General features: G+C 36.9%; 1 protein-coding gene across 2 annotated transcripts; it reads left to right on the top strand.

The window, feature by feature from the left end:
* Positions 1-10,413: 10,413 nt before the first annotated feature.
* Positions 10,414-24,871, top strand: LOC100668327 (natural killer cells antigen CD94-like). Of its 2 annotated transcripts, XM_023542583.2 has the most exons (7): positions 10,414-10,754; positions 12,044-12,136; positions 12,278-12,340; positions 13,265-13,416; positions 15,559-15,665; positions 16,518-16,615; positions 20,926-24,871. In XM_023542583.2, exons 1-7 carry the CDS (start codon positions 10,748-10,750, stop codon positions 20,961-20,963), a joined length of 558 nt encoding a protein of 185 aa, XP_023398351.2. In that variant the 5' UTR covers positions 10,414-10,747; the 3' UTR covers positions 20,964-24,871. The 2 variants fall into 2 exon arrangements, with proteins under 2 accessions (XP_023398351.2, XP_023398354.2); XM_023542586.2 differs by lacking the exon at positions 12,278-12,340.
* The last annotated feature ends 2,359 nt before the right edge of the window (positions 24,872-27,230 follow it).

Here is a 27,230-nt window from a genome sequence, read left to right as displayed (position 1 = left end):
AAATAAATTAAAATCTCCAGAAAATACAGACAGAAAGCATTGGACTTGATTTGAAATATATTGCACATGAACTCTGGAGCAAGACTGCCTAGATTTCAAATTTAAGTGATCTTGGACAATTTACTTGGCTCTACCGGACCTCAGCTTTCTCCTCTATTAAGGATCTTTACAGTATATTCCTTATCAAGCCATTTTTATACTCATGAATTAATACATGTAAAATGCTTTAAACTGTATTTTACACAAAGTGAATATTTATTATGGTTAAGAGAGGAAAAGTCTGTGTAGAATTTTTATTATACTAAATATTTACCTTTGTCTATTTTTTCAGTATTTTCCAAATATATTTTTTAGATGACTATGATGTTCAAACATATGAAAAAAGACTCCCTCTCACTTCTTTGGTGCTAATCATAGGGTTCGTTTTACAAAAGTACAGTGAGCATTTCCTGTTTTGTGATATCCAGAACATTTTAGAAGCTGGTCATTTTACAGCTCCTTTCTCATACTACACATATTTGGCTCACCAACAGATGAGTCAAGAACATTGTTTAAATATGCAATTTTTCTTTTAAATTTCCTAATATACACCTTTGAATTCCATATCCTCCAGCTCAACTCTCTGACTCAGCAGTGCTCTTCTCCAGACAGCATTCATCTGGGCCTTCCCTGCATCAGCCTTGGAGCATCATTGCTCATGGCAGGTATGTGTTCCCCCAATAAGATTATACAGATATTACATGTCCAGGAAAGATATCTCGGGGATATGACTGGTATCAGGGCCGAGCTTTAAGAGAAATAGGCATAAATGACAGAGGGCATTTTTAGGCTAGCCATGTGGCTGTACTTTCCACATTGATTTTAATTTTCTAATTGTAAATTTTCTAATCTAGAAAACATTTTGTGATGTTTAACAGGTTAAAAGAGTGGTTTTTGATAGAGGTACCTCTAAATTCTGAAAAAGAACAAAATTGGCCTCAATTCTATCACCGAAACAGAGAATGCCAAATATTAACGAGACAATACTTCAAAGTGTTTTGTTAAAAGATTGACCATTTGTATCCAAAGATCCAAAGATCACCCAGTTTTAGAATTTGACTCATTATACTGTTGTTAAGTAAAACAACACTCTTTGGGGGTGTGCTGACGTTAATGCAGAATCATCTAAGATTGATCCTGTGTTAACACGGGATGATTTGTTCTGGGGGAAAGTCCATAAGCAAATAATTTTGGGTATGAAAAAATGTAAAGTTCTTGTAACAAAGGTTGTTTATATATCATAATTCAGTGTGCTGAGAAATGAACCCAGTTCCTCAAGGTATTAGCATGGGTCATGGAACTTTCCAAACCAGATCCAGAGTGCTCCTGTCTCATCTCTTCGCTGTAATACCGCCACAGAGCTATGATCAGGAAGACATTTCTCAGAGCAGAGCCTGCATTAAGATTAGCACAAGGGCACACTCCAGAGAGTGTTATTGTTCGTGACAATGACAGAAAGTGTTAAAGGAAAGACTCTAGACACCTTTAATTTGATACCTTACTCAAGAAATGGACACTTATTCACTTTGACACCTTGAGAAAATAACGGTGTTCTTGAACCCTCAGTTTTCTCATCTACCCAATGGCAATCATACTTTTTACTTTTTTATTTTGTTGACAGAATAAAAGTAAATGTCTGCTTTGTAAGTTCCTAAAGCAGCAGTTGAGCTTATTGATCTCTTTTTATTCTAGAAGCTTCTTTACCAATTAAAAAAAGATAATGGTAAATTTGTTTTACTGTCTTCTAGAGATGGAGATGATAGCACAGAAAATGTACGGATAGTTTCACTGAAGAATAAAGTACACCACATAAAAGCCTTGGCGTTGGGTGGAGTCCTGAGTTGAATGTCTTTGTCATTCAAGTTTCATTGACATAAAATCAAAAAAGTTTTTTGAAATCTTTCTAACTGGCTTCTGTTTTTAAACTTCAGCCCCTTTGTTTGCTCTTTAATCTTTGCCCTATCTCTCTTTTTCTAGTTTTTCAGACCACTGCATGGAGATCGATTTCTGGAATCTTAGGAGTAATATGTCTTTTGTTGATGGCTATCTTTGGAATTTTATTGAATAATTGGCAAGTTTCTCTAGACAAGTATTTATGAAGATCAAATCCGTGATAAAATCATTTAGTCATAGAGATTTTATTTACTAATGTGTAATATTTTGTAATCTCATGGCTTCACTTAAATCTGCACCTAATTGAGTAAATTTCTAATTGTTTCTTATAGCATTCTCTCCAGGACTCATCATAGATCTCCAGGGAGGTAGGCCCCATACTCCACTCATAGCAACTTGATACGATAGGGTAGAACTGCCTCATAGGGTGTCCAAGGCTGTAATCTTTAGGGGAACAGACTGCCATGTCTTTCTCTGGCAGATCAGCTGGTGGATTCAAATGACTAACATTTTGACCTTTTAGTTAGCAGCTGAGCACTTTAACCACTGTGCAGCCAGAATTCCACCAATGCACTATCTTCTTTTCTGACTCAGGAAATACATTAAAAGGCTTTCTCCATTAAAGACTCTCTTTTTTTGAGCTAGTTATCCTGTTTATACTGCAGAGCTCAGCTTTGGGATCTTTTCTTATGAAATTAAAAAAAAAAAAAAAGAGTTTTCTAGCTTTCTCCCATTCCATCTCCAACTACGTGTAGTCTTATTATAATGAATTTATTTTGTATACTTACCAAAGGTATTATTAAATGTAATTAATAAATGATTAGAAATTATATAATTCTGACTCCAGCTCTAGAATATAAACTTCATGGGGAAAAAGATCATTTCTGACCTGGTCACATTAATATTCTCTGAACATAGTGTGCTGTGGTGTAAACATATATAGTAGATTCTCAAAGAATATTTGTGGAAAATATAAATAAAAAACAAGTGATTTTTGAATGGGTAAATAGCATTGAAATTTTTAAATGTTCAGAGCCATCAATCCTGTTTTTTTTTTTTTTTCTTAAACTCCGACTGCTGTTCTTGTCCAGAATAGTGGATTGGGTACTGATGCAGCTGTTACCTCATTTTGAATGAAGAAAACACTTGGGCAGAAAGTAGAAATTTCTGTGCTTCTCAGAATTCCAGTCTACTTCAACTGAAAAGCAGAGATGAATTGGCATGTACTTTATTTTTGTTTCCCACATTTTTTTGACTCAGAAAAATATAACATCAAAATGAGCTGAACACTTTGACTCAAGTCTTTAATCAGAGAGTTCATAGATGGCTACATTTTCTCAAAAATAAACAACTCAGAACACCATTAACATATCGCTACGCAGATTCCACAGTAAATTTGCAAATTAGGCAACAAACTACTTCTTGTGGAAATGAGTGCTCCAATTAATAAAAATTTCAAAGTGTTTATGTACAATTCTATTCATAACTTTGACCAAAAAAACTTTGATACATTGATGATTATGCCAGAATACATAAATCTTATAAGAGAGCAGTGTGTGCTCAAGCATTATCAAAGCTTAAATAGAAAGATGATCACAAAATCAGTGAGCCATCGTTACAAGACCTCCGGAGTCTTGGAAACAGGTTACATTCCTTAATCTTTGAGTGTTTCAGCGAGCCTGATAGATGCAATTATGTGCAACAAGGAAAGCTACTTCTAAAGGTTAGTTATAGTTTAAGACATACTACAGGCATTAAAACTATATATATTTATGATTATACAGCACATAGATTTCTAACATTTAATAAGATGACCTTTAGTGTCATGGGTAAGAGAACTCTCTCTGTTCTCGTAAAGTAAAATTTATAATTTTCTTTCACAATTTGAAAAATGATCTATTAATTCCTTGTACCTTGAAACAATCATTTTAAACTTCATAAAAATCCTCAAAGATTTACATCATGGGGATAAAAATCAAGATGTTAGATAAAGTGCAAGAAACTTTTTAGTGAGAAGTCAAAGAAGAAATGTGAGATGACTGCTTTTACTCACTCAAGAAACCAACCAAATGACTGTAATTTTTAGTTCTTGTAATTGAATTTAACTTCTTTTGTAATTATATTGCTTTGCCATATCTCTGGGCTATATTGTAGAACCAATAAATGGGATATTAAATGGCACAAAAGGATTACACTCAACCGCTATTCTAAAGGTTAGTGGTTCAAAACCAATCAGTGTGGAAGAAAGCCTTGGCTATCTTTTTCCATTAAGATTACAGCCAAGAAAATTCTATGGAGTAGTTTTACTCTGTAATACAGTGGGTTGCCATCAGTCAAAACTGAATCAGTAGTAACTAACAACAAAAACAGCATCATAAAAATTGCCCTCTTCTTAACAAATAGTGAAAATTTCTCTAGCTGTATGCAGAGCCTGTGTGGAGTATAGGTTTAGTAGATTATATCCATATTTATCCCTTAAGATACTTTTGATTTGCAATCAAACTTCAGTGGTGATCCTCTATGAAGAAAGTGTTCCATGAAAACTCTGACTCCCTTTATAGCATAATGCACGCCAATGTGAAGTGAGATTTTGTGGTATTGTTTTTTTCTTCATAAACGAATACATCTGATAAAAGAAATACGAGTCCTGTGACTGCCCCTTCTAAATTGGAAGTTAAAAATGAATTTGGTTTGTGTGATTGATAGGCCAACTCTGATGCATATCAATCCCAGAGTAGCTTCAAGTTAGCTTAATATGTCTATCTGTGTTTCCAAGCAGGATTTTTTGAACTACCATCAACAGTTTTACTGGCTTGGGATCTCTTATAATGAAATATGTGGTACCTTGTTGTGGGAGGACGGCTCTGCTCCCTCCCAGGATCTGTAAGTTTCTGGTATTCAGATACCTTTTCTGTTCTCTGTGAGTTAATACTTGGATCTCATCAGTGCAGGTACCACCTAGGAGCACTACAACAAAGGTAAACCGTCTAGGGCATGACATGACTGAAAGGTGAGTGGTGTAACTAAATACGATTTTAGCCCAACGCAGAACATCCAATCCTTGCTCAAGTGATATGAAAACTGGTGAACTTATATCAATGAAGAACTTTTAATATATGATTTTTTTTTTCGCTTTGGTACAAGCGCATAATATGTGCATGCACACAAGCTCGCATACATAGAGGAAGCACATGAAAGCGGTATATTCTTTATTCTGATGGAGTCCAATATTCTCAGCATCCTCCCATGTTTCAAATATTCTGCCTTTGTTGTTATTGTTGTTGTTAGGTGCTATTGAGTCAGTTCTGATTAAAAAAAAAAAATCAAAACGAGTATATATATAACCCACTGCTGTCAAGGTCATTCCAACTCATAGTGAACCCGTAGGGTTTCCAAGGCACTCTATGAAAGCAGATTGCCACATCTTTCTTCCACGGGCCTGCTGGTAGTTTCCAACTGCCAACCTTTCAGTTAGCAGTCAATTGCTTTAACCACTGCGACACCAGGACTCCAGAGATACATAATGTGTATATGTAGATGTATATGAGTGTGTGTGTGTGTGTGTGTGTGTGTGTGTATGTAAAACCAAACTCATTCCCATCAAGTTGACTCTGACTCATAGTGACCTTGTAGGACAGGGTAGAGCTGTCTCATAGGGTTTCCAAGGTTCTAAATCTTTACAGAAGCAGACTGCCACATCTTTCTCCTTTGGAGCATGGCTGGCAGGTTAGAACCACCAACCTTTCAGTTAGCAGCCAAGCACTTAATCACTGCGTCACCAGGGCTTGAGAGAGAGAGAGATCCTGGGTGTGCAGTTTTAATCTGATACACATGGGGGCACCATAAGTCAGAATTGACTCAATGGCAAATGGTTTTTCACATATGTGTACATATATATGTGGTGTGTGTCTGTGTGTGTATGTATATACTTGTAACTTGAGGCTAGAGTTCTTCTGTTGGAAATGTCCTTGCTGACTTTTTTACTTCTGAGTCAATGAACTAAGAATGAATGATTTCAATATTACAAAGCACAGTTCTGAAAAATTAGAATAATGCCCTCAAAATAACTGATCCTGGTAGTGTTAAACGTATAGTAATAATCCCTTTTTGTGTCTATTGTGTCACAATTCTCACAAATTTGTCACATACAATACAAAAGTTGTAGGCAAAATATTAAGTTCCTACCATTTAAGACATTTTTATACTGGACGAAAGATGAGCAAAATTAAGCAGCTTTCTGTTGATTTGGTGTTGTCCAACAGTGAAACCAAGAAAGGGTAGATTCTGTGGTATACACATGCAATGAAATGCTTTGAAATGATAAAGAGTAATGAAGAGTGTGTGAAGCATAACGTGGATAATCTGGAGGACTTTATGCTGAGTGAAATAAATCAATCACAGAAGAACAAATGTCGCATAGTACCACTTCATAAAAATTCAAGAGTAGGTTTACACACAGAAAACAACATTCTCTGATGGCTACCAGGGATGGGAGGGGAGGAAGGGAGAACCACTTACAAAATAGTAGACACGTGTTAATTCTGGTGAAGACAACAGAAAATATTGGAGAAGTCAGCACAATGTGACCAAGGTAAGTGAAGACACTGAGGGATACCTAAGAATAAAGGACAACTGTGGTAGATGCTATAACATATACAATTCTGTAACAACAGTAATGACAACCAAAAATCTGTGAGTGGTTCCATAGGTAGATATGTTGCTTCATAGGTGTGGGAGGGTGTATGGGAGTAAGTGTGTGCATTTAGGTATAGTTGTGGGCATTTGAATATACTCATACATATAGAGCACATAGAAGGCACAGTTATGGAAACTTCTTAGACACAAATCCAAACATTTGGTGGGACTAAGTTAACGGGCTTGAAGGCTAAAGACCATCGTCTTGGGGGACAACTAGGTCAACTGGCATAGCACAGTTCATGAATATAATGTTCTACCTATGAGTTTGGTGAGTAGGCTCTGGGAATCTTAAAAGCTTGCGAGTGGTCGTCTAAGATACAACTATTGGTCTCTTCCCATTTGGAGCAAAGGAGATTGAAGGAAACCAAAGACTCCAGGAAGCAACTAGTCCGTTGGACTAATGGCCCACATGAAACACAGCCTCCTCTAGCTTGAGACCCAAAGAACTAACAGTGCCTGGCAACCACTAACGAATGCTCTGACTAGGCATACAATGCAAGATCCTGGTTAGAATGGGGGAAAAAATGTAGAACAAAACTCAAATTTATAAAAAAAAATCAAACTTACTGAATTGATAAAGACGCCCTTTTAACCTGGAACTGAAGCCACTCCCGAGGTCACTTTTCACCCAAATAGTGGATTGGCCTATAAAAAAAAAAACAATAACACCAATGAGGAATGTGTACCTTAGAACAATCAACTATATGAGACCAAAAACAAAGATGAAGAGTCAAGGGGGGCAGGGAAACAGGAGGACTGGAAATGAAGAAGACAGGGCTGAAATGGGGAGAGTGCTGACACATTGTTGCAATAGCAACCAATGTCATGGAAAAAATTTTGTATAAATTGTTGAATGGGAAACTAATTTGCTAAGTAAACTTTCACCTAAAACAGAATAAAGTGTTCAAAAAAAAGGGACAATAGGTTTCAAATTATGCAAAGTGTCATTATAAACACTATGTCTCTCAACTTGGATTTGCATCAAAGCTAGATGAAGGAAATTTCATATTCACATTTTTTCAATAAGGATCTAGATTTTAGCAATCACAGTGGTGGAGTAAAAGCAACTTTATAAACACAATGCACACAAATTAAAAAGATGAAAAATTTTTGAATTCATGGAAGCTAAGAAATCAAGCCACAAATCTTGTTTTGTTGTTGTTGATGAAACGCTTATCTTTACAAAAAGGTTCATCTATAGGAATAGTAAGAAAAACTTACTAGCTATTGTTGGAGTCTTGGTGGCGAAGTGCTTAGGGGCTATGACTGCTAACCAAAAGGTCAGCAGTTCAAATCCACCAGGTGCTCCTTGGAAACCCTATGGGGCAGTTCTACTCTGTTCTATTGGGTTGTTACGAGTCAGAATCAACTTGACGGAAATGGGTTTGGTTTTTTGTTTTGGTTAGTTACCACCAAGTTGATTCTGACTCATAGTGACCCCATGTGTATCAAAGTAAAACCATACTCCATGTGATTTTCAATGGATGATTTTTGGGATGTAGATTTCCAGGCCTTTCTTCCAAGGTACATCTGGGTAGACTCGAACTTCCAACCTTCCTGTGAGCAGCCAAGTGTGTTAACATTTTGCACTCTATAGGTAAATTGTAATGCTTAGAAAACAAAAAAAATAAAAAAACCCACGAAACTTATTCTGGAGTTTGCTTTTATATGAGATGAACGGTAGATTGTATGTCTAGAAACTACATTACAGATCAAGGAAGGTTCCTGCTCTCAAGATGCTCACTCTACCTATCTCTCTTACATTTGAAATTCCCATTAATGTCCTCTTTTGAAGACATAAGAATGTTAATTGAAATAAAAGAATATTATCTGGATGAGATAACACAATAAACAATTACAATAATTAACATATTAGTAAAAATAGGGTTTATTAGAAGAGCTACAGTCATGTTCAAAGGATCTTAAGGAACTGGAACATTGGAGTTTAAGGTGTTGAAAGATTTCAAGGCAAAGTGAGTGAAGTATTGAAGTGTGAGCTTAAACCAGGTGTTTTAGGCTGGGTTCTCTAGAGAAGCAAAACCAGTAAAGCATATATATATATATATAACCATGGTGGCGTAGTGGTTAAGTGCTATGGCTGCTAAGCAAAAGGTCAGCAGTTTGAATCCACCAAGCTCTCCTTGGAAACTTTATGGGGTAGTTCTACTCTGTCCTATAGGGTCGCTACGCGTCAGAATCGCTTCAATGGCAACAGGTTTGTTTTTTTTCAGCTTATATATGTACATATATATATATATATATACACACACAAAGAGAGAGAGAGAGATTTATATCGAGAAAATGGTTCACATCGTTGTAGAGACTAGAAGGTCCAAGGCCATGGGTTAGCCTGGAGGCTTCTCCTGACTCATGTAGCTGAGATCTGCAGGTGAGAAAACAGGCTTCTGGCTCACAGGCTGTGAAGGCTGACAAATCCCAAGATTGGTGGGTAAGCTGCTAGCTCAAGTCCCAAGAACTGGAGGCCAGATGAACAGAACAGGAGGCAGCAGCAGGATCCAGGGTGAGGAAAAGTCAGTGAGCTTTGCCAGAAAGTCCACATATAATGAATGCAGGCCATGCTTCCAAGGAAATTCCCTTTCAACTCATTGGCTGCTCATAGCAGATCTCATCATGGAGGTAATTACATCATTACATAGCTGTCGAATTACATCATGACAGCCACAGCACTGAGAATCGTGGCCCAGCCAACTTGACACACACTTTAGCCATCACATCAGGAGAGGGAGCTTTAGAGCACCGATGGGTGTGTGTTTATATACATATAACAGTAATGAGAGGTTTGATATTTAACTGTATGTGTTAACTTGGCTAAGCTTTGATTGCCAGTGGTTTGGCCAAATACTAGACTACTTGCTGCTCTATAACATAATGTAACAACCTTGTGTAATGTAACCTAATATAATCAATCAACCAGTTGAAAGTGGTTTTCCTTAGGTTATTGTCTGCCTTCAGGCTATTAACAGATACTTTGGCAGAACTCTCTCCCTCTTTCTTTCTCAACTCTCTACTTTTCTCTCATCTGACCTACAGGTCTTGGGACGCAAGCCTGAGGTAGTCTCCCCCTGGTGCCTGACCTACAGATTTTGGACTGGCCAGCCCCTACAATCCCGTGATCAGCAGAAGTCTTCAGCCTGTCACTTGACCTATGACTTTTGAACTTTCAAGCCCCATAATTGTGTGAGCACTTCTCTTGAAGTAAATTTCTCTCATTCTAGATACATAGGTCTCACCAGTTCTGTTTCTTTGGAGAACCCTAAGACAAGAAGATACTCTGGTTCTCCGTTTTTTCCTTTGCCAGCCCTGGCTGATTTAACGAGGCTGGAATGGGAAATACAGAAATGAGACACGGTTAGACCAACGAGTCTGTCTAGTAGAAAAGAAATAAAAATCTACAGAAAATAATAAACTCAGAGAAATGGGTTTGATTTAAAATATATTGTTCATGTGTCCCAGGGCAAGATTGCTTAAGTTTCAAACCTAAGTACTCTTGGACAAGTTACTTAGCCCTACTCGGCCTCAATTTTCTCTCTGGTAAAGTAGGATATGTATAGTATCTTCCTTATCCCGTCATTTTTATAAACATATGAGTTATCATATTTAAAAAGATTTAAACTGTGTTTCATGCAAAATTAATTTTTATTATTATTAAAATAGGAAAATTATATGTAGAATTTTATTGCAGTACATAAATTTACCTTTTGTTTGTCCATTTTTTGATATTTTCCAAATATATTTTGAAGATGACTTTGATGTTGAAACACTAAAAGTAAAAACAAAACACAAACTCCCTCTCATCTTCTTTTCTGCTAATCAAAGGGTTTCTATTGCAAAATACAGTGAGAATTTCCTGTATTGTGATATCCGGAACATTTTAGAAGCTGGTAGTTTTACTGCTTCTTGCTCAGTACTACACATATGTGGCTCACCAGTAGATGCTTCAGGAACATCCTGTAAATACACATTTTTTTCTTTCTCTTTTTCTTTTAAATTTCTCCGGATTCCTTTGCTTCCAGCCCAGTTCTGGGATCGAACACCACTCTTCCCCAGCAAGCACTCCTTGTGTTTTCCCTGCATCCACCTTGGGACATCATCTCTCATGGCAGGTATGTGTGCCTCCGGTCAGAAAATCAACTGATAAAGGGACGCAAAAAAGGCAGCCCATGGACATGGCTAATTTAAGGGCAGAGCTTTAAGAGAAAGGGTTATAATGCACAGTGAATTTTTCAGTCTTTCCCTGTGTCTGTACCTTCTACTTTTATTTTATTTTCTTGCTTCATTATTCTGTAACTGAAAAATAGCCTGGAAGCTTTTCCAACAGAATGGCTTCTGATATGGATACGTCTAAATTCTAAATGAGAAACGAATTCATCTGGTTATATTATGATCAATATAATTCTAGCACAGGAATAAAAAGATAATGCCAGATATAAATGATACAATGCTTAAAAGTGTTTATATTATTTTTTTAGCGCTTACCTTGCGACTCCCAAATGTCACCCAGAGTGTTTGAACATGGTATTATTTTCAGTGACATTACTCTTTGGGAGTATGCTAAAGTCCATGCATCATCTCCTAAAGTTGAATTGTTTCAGGAGAAAGGCTATAACCAAGTAACTTCGGGTAAGAGCAAAAAAAAAAGGATTGTTTCTATATCATAATTCAATATACTAGGAAGTGAACTCAGCACTCCAGAGAATTACTCTCTACGCTGGTTTTGGAATCTCTCATCCTCAGTTTCAAAGTGCTCTTCTACAGAGCTATGAGCAGGAAAATATTCCTCAAAGCATTGCTGTACTGAGATTAGCAGAAAGACATACCACCAATAGTGTTATTGCCAGTGACAATGGTAGAGTACGGTACATGAAAGACACTGGGCTTAGACAGGATTGAATTTTATGTCTGACTTGCACACTTGCTAGCTTTGATACCTTGAGAAAACGATGTTATTCTTGGACCCTCAATTTTCTCATCTACCTGGTGGGAACCAGGCTATTTACCTTGTGATTTTTCTTGAGAGAATAAAAGTAAATGCCTGTAATGTAAGCACATAAAACAGAAGTTGGAGCCCCTTGATCTCTTTTTGCACTAGATCTCTACATTTCTTTGCAATTAAGAACAAAGAAAAAATCTAATGTTAAATATACCTACAGAGTTGGTAGAGATGAAAATGTGTGGATAATCTTACTGAGGAATAATTTAACGCACACACAAAAAAAGTTGGTATTGGATGATAGTGTTAGCACATAAAACACCTAAAGACTCAAATGTTTCTCCACATATCTGTGCTGTGGATCCTGACAGTTCTGGATTTTCTCTCACTGGTTTTGCATTTAAGAACTACAGCCACTGCATTGGCTCTTTAAGTCTTTGCCTTTTCTCTCTTTTTCTACAGCTTTTCAGAACAATTTCTGGAACCTGATTTCTGGAACCTTGGCAGTAGTGTGCCTTTTGTTGATGGCTACTTTGGGAATTTTGTTGAAAAATTGTAAGTTTTTTGGCATCTTAGAAAGACGAATGTTATGATAAAACTAATCGTAAACATTGAATTTTGCTAGTGTGTGATATTATCTCAGGGATACACTTAAACCTGTACTTGATTATGTAAATTTCTAATAATTTCTCACAGCATTTTCCACACAAAGTACTCAGCCAACATCCTCTCCAGGATCCACCGTAGAACCCCAAGAAGGTAGGCTCCAATGTTTGGAAATGCTCAGTATTGGTAGAACATTAAGAGAGACAATTTCTTTCCTTCTTTTTTTTTTTTAACACAGTTTTTTTTTTTCTTTCTTTTTTTTTTTAACACAGAGTAGCATGATAGCTTATCACATATGGTAATATAAGTTTACTTCCCTAATTTTAGGACAGTCTCATTCCACTGTTCTCTAGTGTAGGAATGATAAAATTACATTGAGAGCACATCATTTAAATGTTATAGGTATAAGGATTGTCCTATAGGGTCGCTATGAGTCAGAATCGACTCGACAGCACTGGGTTTTTTTTTTTTTTTTCTGGGAGGTATAAGGATATTAGCACGAGATAACAGATTTCTGTCCTCTGTGAATACATGTTATTAACTAACAAATTATAAATAAACTACAGTAAATATTATAGTTAATCCTAATTCCTGATTAACTATAATATTTACTGTGTCTGCTCATAACCCATACTTTCTTATCTCCATTATAGAATATACGTCCTATAATGTACCTGTACTTTCATTAGTAGCTATGTCTCAGATTGTAGTGCCCAGATTTCTGCAATTTTAAAATCTAATTATACAGTAAGAGCCAGCTTAAAGTACAGTCTCTGAGTGAATATATAAATTTCTTTTGTACACTTACCAAAGTATTATGATATAATTGATAAATGATTGGGAATTATATGTCTTACTCTACCTCTAGAATATAATCTCCATGAGGAAAATGATCGTGTCTGACTTGTTCACATTTATAATCCTGAGCGTAGCACACTGTAGTGCATGTACTAGTGTGTGCTCAAAGACTAGTTGTAGAGAAAAAAATAAATAGCAAATGGTTTTTGAATGAATAAAGAGCAATACAAATACTAGAAATCTCCAATGTCATCATTCATGTTTTATTTTTCATGTTAGGCTCTGGCTGCTGTTCTTGCCAAGAGAAGTGGATTGGGTACCGATGCAATTGTTACTTCTTTTCCAATGAAGAAAAAACTTGGGCAGAAAGTAGGGATTTCTGTGCTTCTCACAATTCCAGTCTTCTTCAGCTGGAAAGCAAAGATGAATTTGTATGTACTCTTGTTTCCACATTTTCTTTGTTCCAGAAAACATAATATCTAAGTAAGCTGAAGATTTTGAACCAAGTCTTTAATCAGAGAGTAAATGTGTGATTGTATTTGAACAATGATTATTAACTTTGTACTTTGAAGCAATCACTATAAAACCTACATAACATTTCTCAAAGAATTACATCTAGGAATAAAATCAATATGCCAGATGAAGTGAAAGAAATTTTCTGGATGGCTTCAAAGTAATAGATCATTACTTAACCATTTTATTCAAAGAACCAACTAAATGACTTTGGAATATTTAGTTCTTTTAATTGAATTGATAAGTTCTTTTATAATTATGTAGCTTCTGTCATGTTTCTGGAATCCAATGTAGGGAAAATAGGGTCTGGTCATAAAACTTACCAATTCCTAAGGTCCCATTCATAAGAAAAGGAAGCCAACAGAATGCAAAAATTGTTGAAAAATATCATTAATATCACACACAACTAAAATTTTGCTGAAGATCACTCAAAAACGGTTTTGGCAGTATACTAACAGAGGACTTCCAGAAATTCAAGCTCAATTCAGAAGAAGGTGTGGCTTGAGGGATATCATTTGCTGACATCAGATGGATCTTGGCTGAAAACAGAGAATACCAGAAAGATGTTTACCTGTGTTTTTTTGACTATGCAAAGACATTCAACTGTGTGGATCATAACAAACTGTGAATAAAATTATGAAGAATAAAATGCTAGGATACTGAATTGTGCTCATGAGGAATCTGTACATGCACCAAGAGGCAGCCCTTTGAACAGAAGAAGGGAATACCACATAGTTTAAAGTCAGGAAAGGTGTGTGTTAAGATTGTACCCCTTCACTATACTTAATCAAAAGTATGCAGAGCAGATAACCTGAGAAGCTGGAATATATGAAGAAGAATGTGGCATTAGGATTGGAGTAAAACTCATTAACAACCTAGTATTTGCAGATGACAGAACTTTTCTAGTTGAAAGCGAAAAGGACTTGAAGAACTTACTGATGAAGATTGAAGACCACAGCTTTCAGTATGGATTATACCTCAAAATAAAGCTGCCCAAAATCCTCACAACTGGGCCAAAAACTACATCATAATTAACAAGGAAAATATTGAAGTTGTTAAGGATTACATTTTACTTGGATCTGCAATCAACACCCATGGAAGCAGCAGTCAAGAAGTCAAACGACATATTTCATTGGGCATATCTGCTGCAAAAGACCTCTTTGAAGTATTGAAAAGCACAAGCGACACTTTGAAGACTAAGCTGTGCCTGACCCATGCTGCAGTGTTTCAACCGCCTCATATGCATGTGAATACTGGACAATGAATAAGGAAGACCTATGCCTTTGAATTATGATGTTGGTGAAGAATACTGAATATACCATGATGTGTCAGAAGAACGAACAAATCTGTCTTGGAAGAAGTACAGCCACAGTGCTCCTTGAAAGCGAGGCTGGCAAGACTTGGCCTCACATACTTTGGACATGTTATCAGGAGGAACCGGTCCCTGGAGAAGGGCATTATGCTTGGTAAAGTAGAGGGTGAGCTAAAAAGAGGAAGACCCTCAGTGAGATGGATTGACACGGTGGCTGCAACAATGGACTCAAGCTTAACAATGACTGTGAAGGTGGCCCAGGACTGGGCAGTGTTTTGTTGGAACCAACTTGACAGCAGCTAACAACAGCACAGAAAAAGTATAAATTGCCCTAGATGTATGCAGAGACTGAGCTGAATAAAGGCTGAGTAGGTCATACCCAGGAGATTTATCCCTCGAGATAGTGTTGATTTTACAGGCTTTGAGATGGGGATTTCGGATCCCCTGTACAGGGATGTTCATGAGAACTCTAACGCACAGAACAGGCAATGTTTTCTATATTTTTATAACAATGTTTTTAGACCTTTAGTGAGATTTTGTGGTATTTTTTCCTCCATAAATGAATGGGTGTGTTAAATGAGTAATATGAGCCACAGAGCTGTACCTTCTAAATTAGAAGTCAATAATGAATTCAGTTTGTGCGATTGATAGGCTGATTCTGATGCTCTGACATTAACTTTCTTAAAAATACACTGTTCCGTGAGGACATTTAAATTAGATTACAGTGTTTGTCTCTGTTTCCAAACAGAGCTTTAGGATCTCCGATGGACGTCATTACTGGATTGGACTCCTTTATTACAATGAAAGACATGGTGCGTGGCTGTGGGAGGATGGCTCTGCTCTCTCCAGGGATGTGTAAGTTTCTGGCAGCCTGGTGCTGCCTTTTCTACTCTTCCTGAGTTTATGCTTAGATCACATCAGTGCAGGTAACACCCAGGAGCACTGCAGTAATCGCATGCCCAGGGCGTGAGGTTACAGAAAAGAGAAGAGTGTAGCAGAATACAATTGCAGGCCAATCCAGAAAATTCAAGTTCATGCTCAGGTCACATGAACTTTAGTGTTCTGGGCCCATAAAATAACTTTTGACTTTTTGTTTCCATTTTTCCTTGGTGCAAACACATAGACGTGCCCGTACAGGCACACATCCTCACATCCTCACATACACCCGAGCGCTGACTCAGCAGTCCCGGCAGTCCAGATACAGCAGGATATGCCTTCCTTTCTTTATTCTGGTGGAGCCAAAATTCTCAACATGCTCCCAATGTTTCAAATATTCTGGGTTTATCTTCTGTATGTTCGTAAACTTTGAATGTTATTTTCATTCATAAACATGTAATTTCCACATAATACAATGGTGAATTATAAGCTCTGATTTGTTTCTCTAGACTAAGTCAGGTAATGCATTTTTAAACAAAATAAAAGTATATTATGCATCAAAATGATTAACAGTAAAGAGAAGAACAATAACCAAAAATCTCTAGTCCCAATACTATTTATTTTACAAGGAGTTTTTTTTTTTTTTAACTAAGATTTGTGCAACAATGTAATCTGAAAACTGAAAACCATAGTTTAAAAAAAAGAATGATTCCGTATGTTAATATCTCATCGAAATGCTTCTGAAAGTTCTCTCATTAATCTGAATCATCATCGCACCTGAGCATTTCCATACCCTTTTCCCAGGTGCTAATATTTTTGTCTTCATTACAGATTTCCATTGTTTCCGCCTCTAAATCAACAGAACTGCATGTTGTATGTTAGCAACAGTATTTTGGATGAAGATTGTGGGGAGAAACATGGTTTTATCTGTAAGCAATAGCTTATTAAGTGTTTCTTGGGGTTGGGGAGCAATGCGGATTCAGGTTTACCTTTTATCTCTTATATTGTTACTAATTATCTACTTCTTAGTTCTATAAATTTTTCAATATTTTGTCTTATTATACAATTTGTACATATTTGAATCCATATATTTTAAAATTGATTAAATTTCTGTGCCTGTACTTGAATTTTTCAAGCACCAAGATAAACAATGTTATGAATATTTAGATTTTATTCTATGTGTTTATTGTTAAATGCATTGTAGTTTCATAGGTTCATGCATCTTTTTTTTACACATTATCTCTGCACAAATTTAAGTAAAACTTAAAACACCACATAATATAGATCAACCTCATTTCAATGCTTCATATGACATAACTAAATTGGGAAAGCCCGTCTTCACCTTTCTAAGAGTAAAAATATTTTCAATGCTTTCTGTTAGCTCTTTCTGGGTGTGTGTGTATATATATATATGTATTTGCTTAGAGCTGAAAGTTCCATTGCTATACGGTAGATGACAGTTTCCTCACATGTGTTATCCAGCTTCAGAGCAAAACCAATTTTGTCTCTTTTCCTTAATACTCTAAATTCTGAAGAACAATTGAAGTTTTTTGCCATTACTTGGAAATATGTGTTCCTAATATGATTGCTTCCATATTTTACAAGGGGAATGAGAATCCAAGTCATCCAGGGTGCCCAGAACTTTCTTGCCTCATGCTTACCTATCAGTAAGAGAGTCATTTGCATGTGCTTTAGAGATCTTATTCTCCAATCAATCAAAAAACAAAGATTTTCCTAAAAGTCTTGCAACTAGTGGCTACCGCTCTCTGCAGGTAATTCACATTATGGCTGCTTGCATCTTCAAAGGCAAAAGGAAAGTATCTCTGATTTCTTGGATCTTTGACCTCTAGACTCTCTTTTAAAATGTTCATCTGATTAGATAAGGCCCACCCAGTCTTGCCTGGCTTTTAATTAACTCCAAATCAACTTAATTGTATCTGAAAATTTTTTCACCTTTGCAATGTAAGGTAATCTTATCCTAGGAGTAACATGCCATCATATTCAATGTCCCACGCTCAGTCGAGGTGGGGTGGGTTATAGAGGGCATTTATACCAGGAAGCAGGAATCTTATGGACCATCTTAGAATATTTCCTACCACACCAAATGTCTTAGTTACCTCGTACTGCTCTAACAGAAATACCACAAGTGAGTGACTTTACCAGAGAGAAATTTATTTTTTCATAATTTCGGTGTTAGAAGTCCAAATTCAGGATGCCAGCTCTAGAGGAAGGCTTTCTCTGTCTGTCAGTTCTGGAGAAAGGCCATTGTTTCTTCAGCTTCTGCCTCCTGGTTCCTTGGAAATCCCTGTGTGTCTTGGTATCTTTCTTACCCCATCTCTGCTTACTAGTTTGCTTGTTTAACGTTTTAGATCTCAAAAGGGATTGACTCAGGCTATACCTTACACTAATCCTGTCTCATTAACATAGCAAAGTCATTCTCAAATGGGATTAAAACCATAGGCATAGAGGTTAGAATTTACAATGCATATTTTTGGGGTACACAATTCAATTCATAACACCAACAACAACCAAAAAACCTGCTGCCATCATGCCCCTAAAAAAAAGTAACTTTTATTTCTTAGCTTATTAAATTTAATCAGTGCCTTTTGAATCCTGATTAGATAGCTGATAATTTAAATCCCATATGCCCTGACAAGAAATTCATTTTTTCTAGTGTATTAATTCTTAGCTCCGCCATAATGACATCTGCAACCTCACATAGTATGCCTGAGAAGGATGGAGTTATTTGACCTATATGGACTGGGGCAGCTCTCTGCTTATCTTTAGGGATTCCAAAAATTGTTCTCTTATTCCTGGTCAATACAAGGGCAGTGGACTGACTAACTAACCAATTTATAGTGTGCATAGTTTGTACTTGAGACAACTGGTTAGACATCCACTCTTCACTACCTGACTAGATGGGCGTGAAAGACTGTTGGAAACTGCTGGTTGTTGTTGTTAGGTGTCATGGGTCGGTTCCGACTCATAGTGACCATATGCACAACAGAATAAAACACTGCCCAGTCCTGCGCCATCCTTATAATTGTTGTTATGCTTGAGCTCATTGTTGCAGCCACTGTGTCAATCCACCTTGTTGAGGGTCTTCCGCTTTTCCACTGACCCTGTACTCTGCCAAGCATGATGTACTTCTCCAGGGACTGATCCCTCCTGACAACATGTCCAAAGCATGTAAGACACAGTCTCGCCATCATTACTTCTAAGGAGCATTCTGGTTGTACTACTTCTCAGACAGATTTGTTCATTCTTTTGGCAGTCCATGGTGTATTCAATATTCTTCGCCAACACCACAATTCAAAGGTGTCAATTCTTCTTTGGTCTTCCTTATCCATTGTCCAGCTTTCATATGCACATGATGTGATTGAAAATACCACGGCTTGGGTCAGGCGCACCTTAGTCTTCCAGGTGACATCTTTGCTTTTGAACACTTTAAAGAGGTCCTTTGCAGCAGATTTACCCAGTGCAATGTGTCTTTTGATTTCCTGACTGCTGCTTCCAAGGCTGTTGATTGTGGACCAAGTAAAATGAAATCCTTGACAACTTCAATCTTTTCTCCATTTATCATGATATTGTGCATTGGTCCAGTTGTGAGGATTTTTGTTTTCTTTATGTTGAGGTACAATCCATACTGAGGGCTGTGGTCTTTGATTTTCATTAGTAAGTACTTCAAGTCCTTTTCACTTTCAGCAAGCAAGGTTGTTTCATCTGAATAACGCAGCTTGTTTATGAGTCTTCCTCCAATCCTGATGCCCCGTTCTTCTTCATATCGTCCACCTTCTTGTGTTATTTGCTCACCATACAGATTGACTAGTTATGGCGAAAGAGTACAACCCTGACACACGCCTTCCCTGACTTTAAAACAATCAGTATCCCTTGTTCTGTCTGAACAACTGCCTCTTGATCAAGGTAAATGTTCCTCATGAGCACAATTAAGTGTTCTAGAATTCCCATTCTTTGCAACGTTATCCATAATTTGTTATGATCCACACAGTCGAATGCCTTTGCATAGTCAATAAAACACGTGTCTGTCAGTTTATCGTACTGTGGGGGCTTGCCTGTTGCCATGATGCTGGAAGCTATGCCATGGGTGTTCAGGTACAGCAGGGTCACCCGTGGAGCACAGGTTCCAGCTAAGCTTCCAGACTAAGACAGACTAGGAAGAAGGACCCGGCAGTCTACTTCTGAAAAGCATTAGCCGGTGAAAACCTTATGAGTAGCAGCAGCGGAACATTGTCTGATACTGTAGTATAAGTAGAGTCCCCCAGGTTGGAAGGTACCCAAAAGATGACTGAGAAAGAGCTGCCCCCTCAAAGTAGAGTCGACCTTAATGACGTGGTTGGAGTAAAGCTTTCCGGAAACTGCGGGAGCTTTCCTAAAATCATATTTTATCACACAGATATCAGTAGTTCAATCTAAAGTTGAAAGATGTCTTTGTACAAATAAGAAAGACCCTGGGAACTTATTCCTGGATGCCTTTTGGAGCCCTACTGCTTACATAAATTCTCTTGTGTATCCCATTTTTTTTATTATTATTCATTGAAAGCCTCAGCCAGCTGTGATCTACTGAGCTTTATGATTCCTTTCAGTTATCTAACCCCAAGATATCTTTGGAACACCTAAACCTCCTTTTCCTTTTCCATAGTTTTGAATATTTTCCCCTTATACCTTAGCACAAGGGTTAAAATGTTTTGTGAAAATGCTGTATAGTTAATATTTTCAGCTTTGTGGGTTAGTCTCTGTTTCAACTTCTCAGTTCAGCCATTGCCTAGCTAAAGATGTCATAGATAATATGTAAATAAATGGTGTGGTTGTGTTCCAAAACACTTGATTTACAAAAACAGATGGTAGAGTAGATTTGACCTATAGGTTGTAGCTTGCCAACCTCTGTCAAAATGTACAAATGAGCATATAAAATCACCAATCCTATTCTCTACTTTGCCTTTCCTTTTTCTGGGTCATTTCTTGCCAGTTGTAAACAGACCTACGCATTTTTCAGTATAAAAAACAGTTTTGACTTAGTTTATCAGTCTGTAGTAACCAGGCTGCAAGATCCCACCAATATTCCTCACCTTCTGATGTTTGTGCCTTCATGTAATTTCCTTTTACTTGGTATCAGGTTGGATCTGTATGACCAATAGAACACAGTAGAAATGATGGCATGTTGCTTCTGAGGCTAGGTTGTAAAAGAAAGTGTGAATTCTGCCTCTTTACTTTCTCCTAGATCTCTTGATCTGGGGGAAGGCAGTTACCAAGTTGTGAGACACCCTGTGTAGGGGACTGTGTGATAAGGATGGAAGCCTCCTATGGAAAGCCACAAGGAACTGAGGCCTCTTGCCAGGAGCCATGTGAGTGAGCCTTCTTGGAAGCAGACTCTTCAGCCAGAGTGAAGCCTTCAGATGACTACGGCCCAGCAGACTTCCTGACAGCAGTAAGAGATCCTGAGCCAGATTCCTCCCTCTAAGCTGTTTAAGGATTCCTGTCCTTCAGAAATAATAAATGCTTGCTGTTTATTTATTTGTGTAAACTTAAGGAATGACACATTATGAGCCTCATCCACACCTGGATCTCATGAGTTTCTGAACTTCGAGCTGATGATGTAATAGGATGATAATTTTGGGGCTGCAGAAGGGGATGAATGAATTTTGCCTGGGGGAAGAACAGATATAATTGGTGGGCAAGGCTATGCTTCTATATTCAGCCCCCTAGATGGCCCCTACAGGTCCCTGATTCTGCTATGGACACCCTTTTATGATAATCATCCATATTCTGTTAAGGTTGATCTGTGTGAGCAATAGAATATGGCCAAAATTATGGGATGACACTTATGAGGACAGGTCATAAATGAGAGTGAGGCTTCTTTATTCCAAGGTGCTTGAGAAAATTTATAATCTCACCAGCAGTTTATGTGAGTTTGCGTTGTTCCTTTTCCTCTCCAACATGTACTAAAAAAAAAAAAATCCAAACCCGTTTTGGTCAAGTTGATTCCAACTCACAGCAACCATATAGGACAGATTAGAACTGCCCCCTAGGCTTCCCAAGGCTGTAAACTTCCTGGAAGCAGACTGCTACTTCTTTCTCCCATGGAGCAGGACCTTTCAGTTTGTAGCTAAGCACTTTATCCACTGTGCCACCAGGGCTCCTACGCTTGTGAAACTCTCACACCTCACATTCATCAATGTAGATAACATGTACATCACCCCAGAAATTCTCCCAGTTACCCCAAGTAATACTTTCGTCCAGCTCCTACCCACACAGATGACCATTGTGTGGCATTTTATTAGCATAGATTTTCATTTTCTAAAGCTTTGTGTATATATATATATATATAATTTATATAATATAGAACCATACAGTTTGTACATATTTTGTTTGGATTTTTTAGCCAAACATAATTACTTGTGTTGTTATGCATATCAGTAATTGATTTCTTCTTATTGGTGAATAGTGTTCCATTTTATGGGTAGAACACAAGTCATCCATTCCCTGTTTGATAGACATTTGGGTTGTTTCCATTTTGTGGTTATTACTAGTAAAGTTACTATGTGTATTCACTCACAAGACTGTGTTTGGACATAGATCTTCTTTTCTCTTGGATAAAAATAATTTTCTAGGAGTAGAATGGTTGGATCATACTGTGGTGAATGTTCACATTTTTAAAAACCTGTCAAACTGTTTTCCCAAGGGAGTGTTCCATTTTATATTCCCACTAGCAGTTTTTGAGAGCTCACTTCCTCCACATCTTGGCCAGCATTGGAATGATCTTTATACTCTTAGCCATTCTAATAAGTGTGCAGTAGTCATTCATTGTGTATTTAATTTGCATTTCTCTAATGAATTATGTTTTTGAATACCTAGTTATTTGCTTATTTGCCATGTTTACCTCTTTCTTGGTAACTTTTCTGTTCAAATAAGTTGCCAATTTTGTTGTTTTTACTTTCTTATTGAGTTGTGATCATTTTTGTGTATTCTGTGTACAAGTCCTTTATCAGGCAGATGTTTTGAAAAATTTTCTCCCAGTCTGAGGCTTGTCTTCTCATTCTCTTAGCAGTGTCTTTCAAAGAGCAGAAGTTTTAAATCTTGACAAAGTCCACTTTATCAGTTGTTCATTTATAAATCATGCTTTTCACATCATTTCTAAGAAAGCTTTGGCTAAATCAAAGCCACAAATTTTTTCTTCTTTGTTTTCTTCTAGAAGATTTATAGTTAGATTGTGCATTTAGATCCATGATTTACTTTGAATTATTTGACATATTTGTTGTAAGGGGTAAATCAAAGACTTTTTTTGTTCTTTTTTTTTTTTTGTGTATCTATATTTCTTATGCCATTTGTTAAAAATATTATCCTCACTCCACTTAAATGCCTATGCACCTTTGTCAAGAATCAATTTTCCATATACGTATGGATCTGTTTCTGTGCTCCCTATTTTGTTTTATAGATCTGTTTGTCTCATTTTGCATGGAGAGCACACTGTTCTGAATACTCTAAAAAAAAAAAAAAAAGCTGTATAAAAATCTTGAACTCTAGTAGTAATCACCCTCCAGCTTTGTTAATTTTTAAGTTGTTTTGGCTGTTGTTGTATTTTGCATTCTATATGAATTTCAAAATTATGTTGTCAAGCAACAACAACAACAAGAAAAAAAAAACCTTCTGGGATTTTAGCTGGAATTGCATTAAATCTATAGATCTGTGTTGGAAAAATTGCCATATCAACAATACTGAGTCTTCTGACTCTTTAATAATGTATATATCTTTTACCTCAATATTCTCAAATTTTTCTCAGCAATATTATGGAATTTTTAATAATATGCAGCCTTTTACATTTTTATGAGGTTTTGCTAAGTACTGCATTGATTTGATACTATTACAGATTATATGTTTTTTATTTCAATTTTTGATTGCAAGTGTATATACAATTGATTTTTGTATTTATCTTCTATGTTTCAACCTTTTTAAACTCACTTATTAGCTCTAGTAGCATTTCTGTAGCTTCCATTTGATTTTCAACATAGGTGATTATATTACCTATGAGAAAAGACAGCTTTCCCTATTTCTTTTCAAAACTGGATTCCTTTTATTTCTTTTTCTTGCCTGATCACAGTGACTAGAACATTCAATACAAGCTTGAATACAGTAGTGAAAGTAGAACTCATAGTCTTATTTTTGAACAAAAACAATCACTTTTTTGTCTTCACATTTTATCTTAACTGTAGGATTTTGTAGATGACCTTTACAAGGTTGAGGCAGTTCCCTTCTAATCCTGTTTTGGTAAGTTTTTATCAGGAATCCAAGGGTGTTTTTGTCAATTTATTGTTCTGCATCTATTTAGATCATATGCTTTTTTTGTTTTATGAATTTGTTGATAGGGCGAATTACATTAATTTATTTGCCAATGTCAAATCAACCTTTCATTCCTGGAATAAACTCCACTTGTTCATTATATACTATCTTTTTATATATTATAGTATTCAATTTATTAAAATTTTGCTTGTAATTATAAATATATACAATTTATTTTTGTGTGTGTTATTTTAATCTTTAAGTAACATAAAATAGAGATTTTTAATTTCTCCACTTTAAATTTATATCTAAGTCAGATCTAAATTAGATCTAATTTAGGTATAAATGAGATCCAATTTAATTGCCATACAAAACTGACAGAAATATTACTGAAGATAAATAGAATAAAATGTGGATGGTGTCATGTCATGTCTGTCAGATAAATTGGCATTGAACATAGAGACATAAATCATCTACTAGGAACTATGATAAAACAACTCCAAAGAAACAAAAAAAACTAAACCCATTGCTGTCAAGTCAATTCTGACTCATAGTGACTCTGTAGGACAGAGTAGATCTGCCCCGTATGGTTCCCAAGGAGCTCCTGGTACATTTGAACTGTCAACCTTTATGGTTAGCAGCCAAGGCTCTTAACCACTATGCCACTAGGATTTCCTCAAAACACCTCCGTATAATACTAACCAGGACTTCCAACATTTTCTACTTGCCTGCTGAGGTTCTTTAACCATTTTCTTGGAGGGCTTCTATGTATTAAGTAAAAAAAAAACTTTTTGTTTATAAAGCCTATATTGTAAAACACAAAGTGATCCTCCTTCTCATATGTTTTTAGTTGGTCCAGAGTTATGATTGTTAGACTTGCATTTGTTTTTAGCAATTATGGACTACTTTTTTTTTTTTTTTAAATGAAATCTATGACACAGAAAGGGTCCAATAAGACACGTTGAGAACACAGTCATCTCATGTTAATATTTTAGACTGCTTATTTGTTGAGAATTTACTGGTTAAGAGCATAAAACAGATTTTAGAGTAAGGATATAAAAGAAAGGGAATTTAAACAAATAGCATAGTAGCTAAACCTGTAGTCTCACAGAACAAAGAGGGTCACCTAATTCTGAATATCCTTTTCTCCAAAATCTGTAAAATCAATAAATAAAGAAAATAAAACCACACAGAAATCACGGCTTTTCAAATTTCCAGGAGACAGAGTACCACGACCTTCAAATTACCTGTAATCAGAGAAAGAAAAAAAAAAAAAAATGAACAAAACTTCTGCTCCAACCTACCACTGCATGCCTGTGGTATGGGGAAGGGGGATAGTCCTTTGAAAATGTCATTAAAAAAGAGAATGGGGGAGGCGGAGCCAAGCTGGCAGAATAGACAGATGCTTCCAGCGAGCCCTCTTACAACAAAGGCCTGTAAAAAACAAGTGAAATGAGTATTTATGACAAGCTGGGGGCCCTGAACATCAAAGGCAAGCTTAGAAAATGAATGAGGGGCAATGGGAGGAAGAGATGGTTCAGAAGCGGAGAGGAGTTACCAGACCTGAATTGTGGGGAGCCATCAGCCACCATTCCCAGGAGTAGCGGCAGTGGGCTACCACTAGCTTTTAGCCGCAGTTTCCTCAGGGAGAAGCAGCCAGCCACACAGCATACTCACACCTCCGGAACCAGACAAGAATGGCGCTCTAGGCAAAAGCTAAGTACTTGTGTTTATTTTACTGCACCTCCCCTTCCCCAAGCCGGATTCAGTTTTTGATTTCTGTGGGCCTGGGCTAGGCCCTGTTGAGCACCTAGAGCCATCCTCCTGAACTGGAGAAGGAATAAATTTGCAACTGGAGGAAAAAATAATTTGCCAGCTCCACCAACCAGGGGAGCTCAGGACAGAAGTGGCTCTTGTCCAGGCATAAATGGTCAGTGGACTTTGAGTACTTTTCCCATCTGCATGGAACTCTATGGGCCTATTTCAGGAGAACAAGCCCTTGCTGACAGACTCCAACTGTCTCAGTTATGTGTCGGAGCGGTGGGTGTTTGATGTTTCACGTTGCTTTGCCTATTAAACAGCATCCTCACCTACACACATCAGAGGCCTGAGGACTGCTGGCTCCACTCCGGTCACCCGGCCACCCTTGAGAGTGTTCCAAGGATAAATGGAACCTCCCACTCCTTATAACCAATAACATTGGGTGCCCATGGTCCATCTGCAGAGCCCACCCTCCTGTATGCTGTAGGGAATAGGGACATAAGGGGGATGATTCTCAGGAAGCAAATAATCTGAAAAGGAAATGAGATGGGTGATATTACAAGAGACCGAACCGAAATTAAAAGAATCTTATCAGATTACAATGAAAAATTATACTCTAACAAATTTGAAAACCTAGAAGAAATGGATGAATTCCTAAAAACACAGTACCTACCTAAACTAACACAAACAGAGGTAGAACAACTAAATACACCCACAACAAAAGAAGAGATTGAAAAGGTAATCAAAAAAATCCCAACAAAAAAAGCCCTGGACCGGATGGCTTCACTACAGAGTTCTACCAAACTTTCAGAAAGAGTTAACACCACTACTACTAAAGGTATTTCAGAGCATAGAAAATGATGGAATACTACCTAACTCTTTCTATGAAGCCACCATATCCCTGATACCAAAAACAGCTAAAGAAACCACAAAAAAAAGAAAATTATAGACTTGTATCCCTCATGATGTAGATGCAAAAATCCTAAACAAAATTCTAGCCAATAGAATTCAACAACATTTCAAAAAAATAATTCACCATGACCAAGTGGGATTCATACCAGGTATGCAGGGATGGTTCAACATTAGAAAAACAATTAATGTAATCCATCATATAAGTAAAACAAAAGACAAGAATCAGATGATTTTATCAATTGATGCAGAAAAGGCATTTGACAAAGTTCAACACCCATTCACGATAAAACTCTCAGCAAAATAGGAATGGGGGAAAACTCCTCAATATAATAAAGGGCATTTATAAGAAGCCAATAGCCAACATCATCCTAAATGGAGGGAGCCTGAAAGCATTCCCCTCGTGATCGGGAACCAGACAAGGATGCCTTTTATCACCACTTTTATTCAGCATTGTGCTGGAAGTCCTAGCCAGAGCAATTAGGCTAGATAAAGAAATAAAGGGCATCGAGCTAGGCAAGGAAGAAGTAAAAGTATCTCTATTTGCAGATGACATGCTCTTATACACAGAAAACCCTA

This window comes from Loxodonta africana, chromosome 4, assembly GCF_030014295.1.
Source record: "Loxodonta africana isolate mLoxAfr1 chromosome 4, mLoxAfr1.hap2, whole genome shotgun sequence".
Lineage (NCBI taxonomy): Eukaryota > Metazoa > Chordata > Mammalia > Proboscidea > Elephantidae > Loxodonta > Loxodonta africana.
The sequence above is the reverse complement of the archived record's forward strand: the minus strand, read 5'-3'. Positions and strand labels throughout refer to the sequence as shown.

Excerpts from the sequence above, each read along its gene's own strand:
- LOC100668327 (XM_023542583.2), top strand. Across the intron at positions 12,137-12,277 it reads GGGAATTTTGTTGAAAAATT|CATTTTCCACACAAAGTACT; the intron begins GTAAGTTTTTTG and ends AATTTCTCACAG. Across the intron at positions 13,417-15,558 it reads TGGAAAGCAAAGATGAATTT|AGCTTTAGGATCTCCGATGG; the intron begins GTATGTACTCTT and ends GTTTCCAAACAG.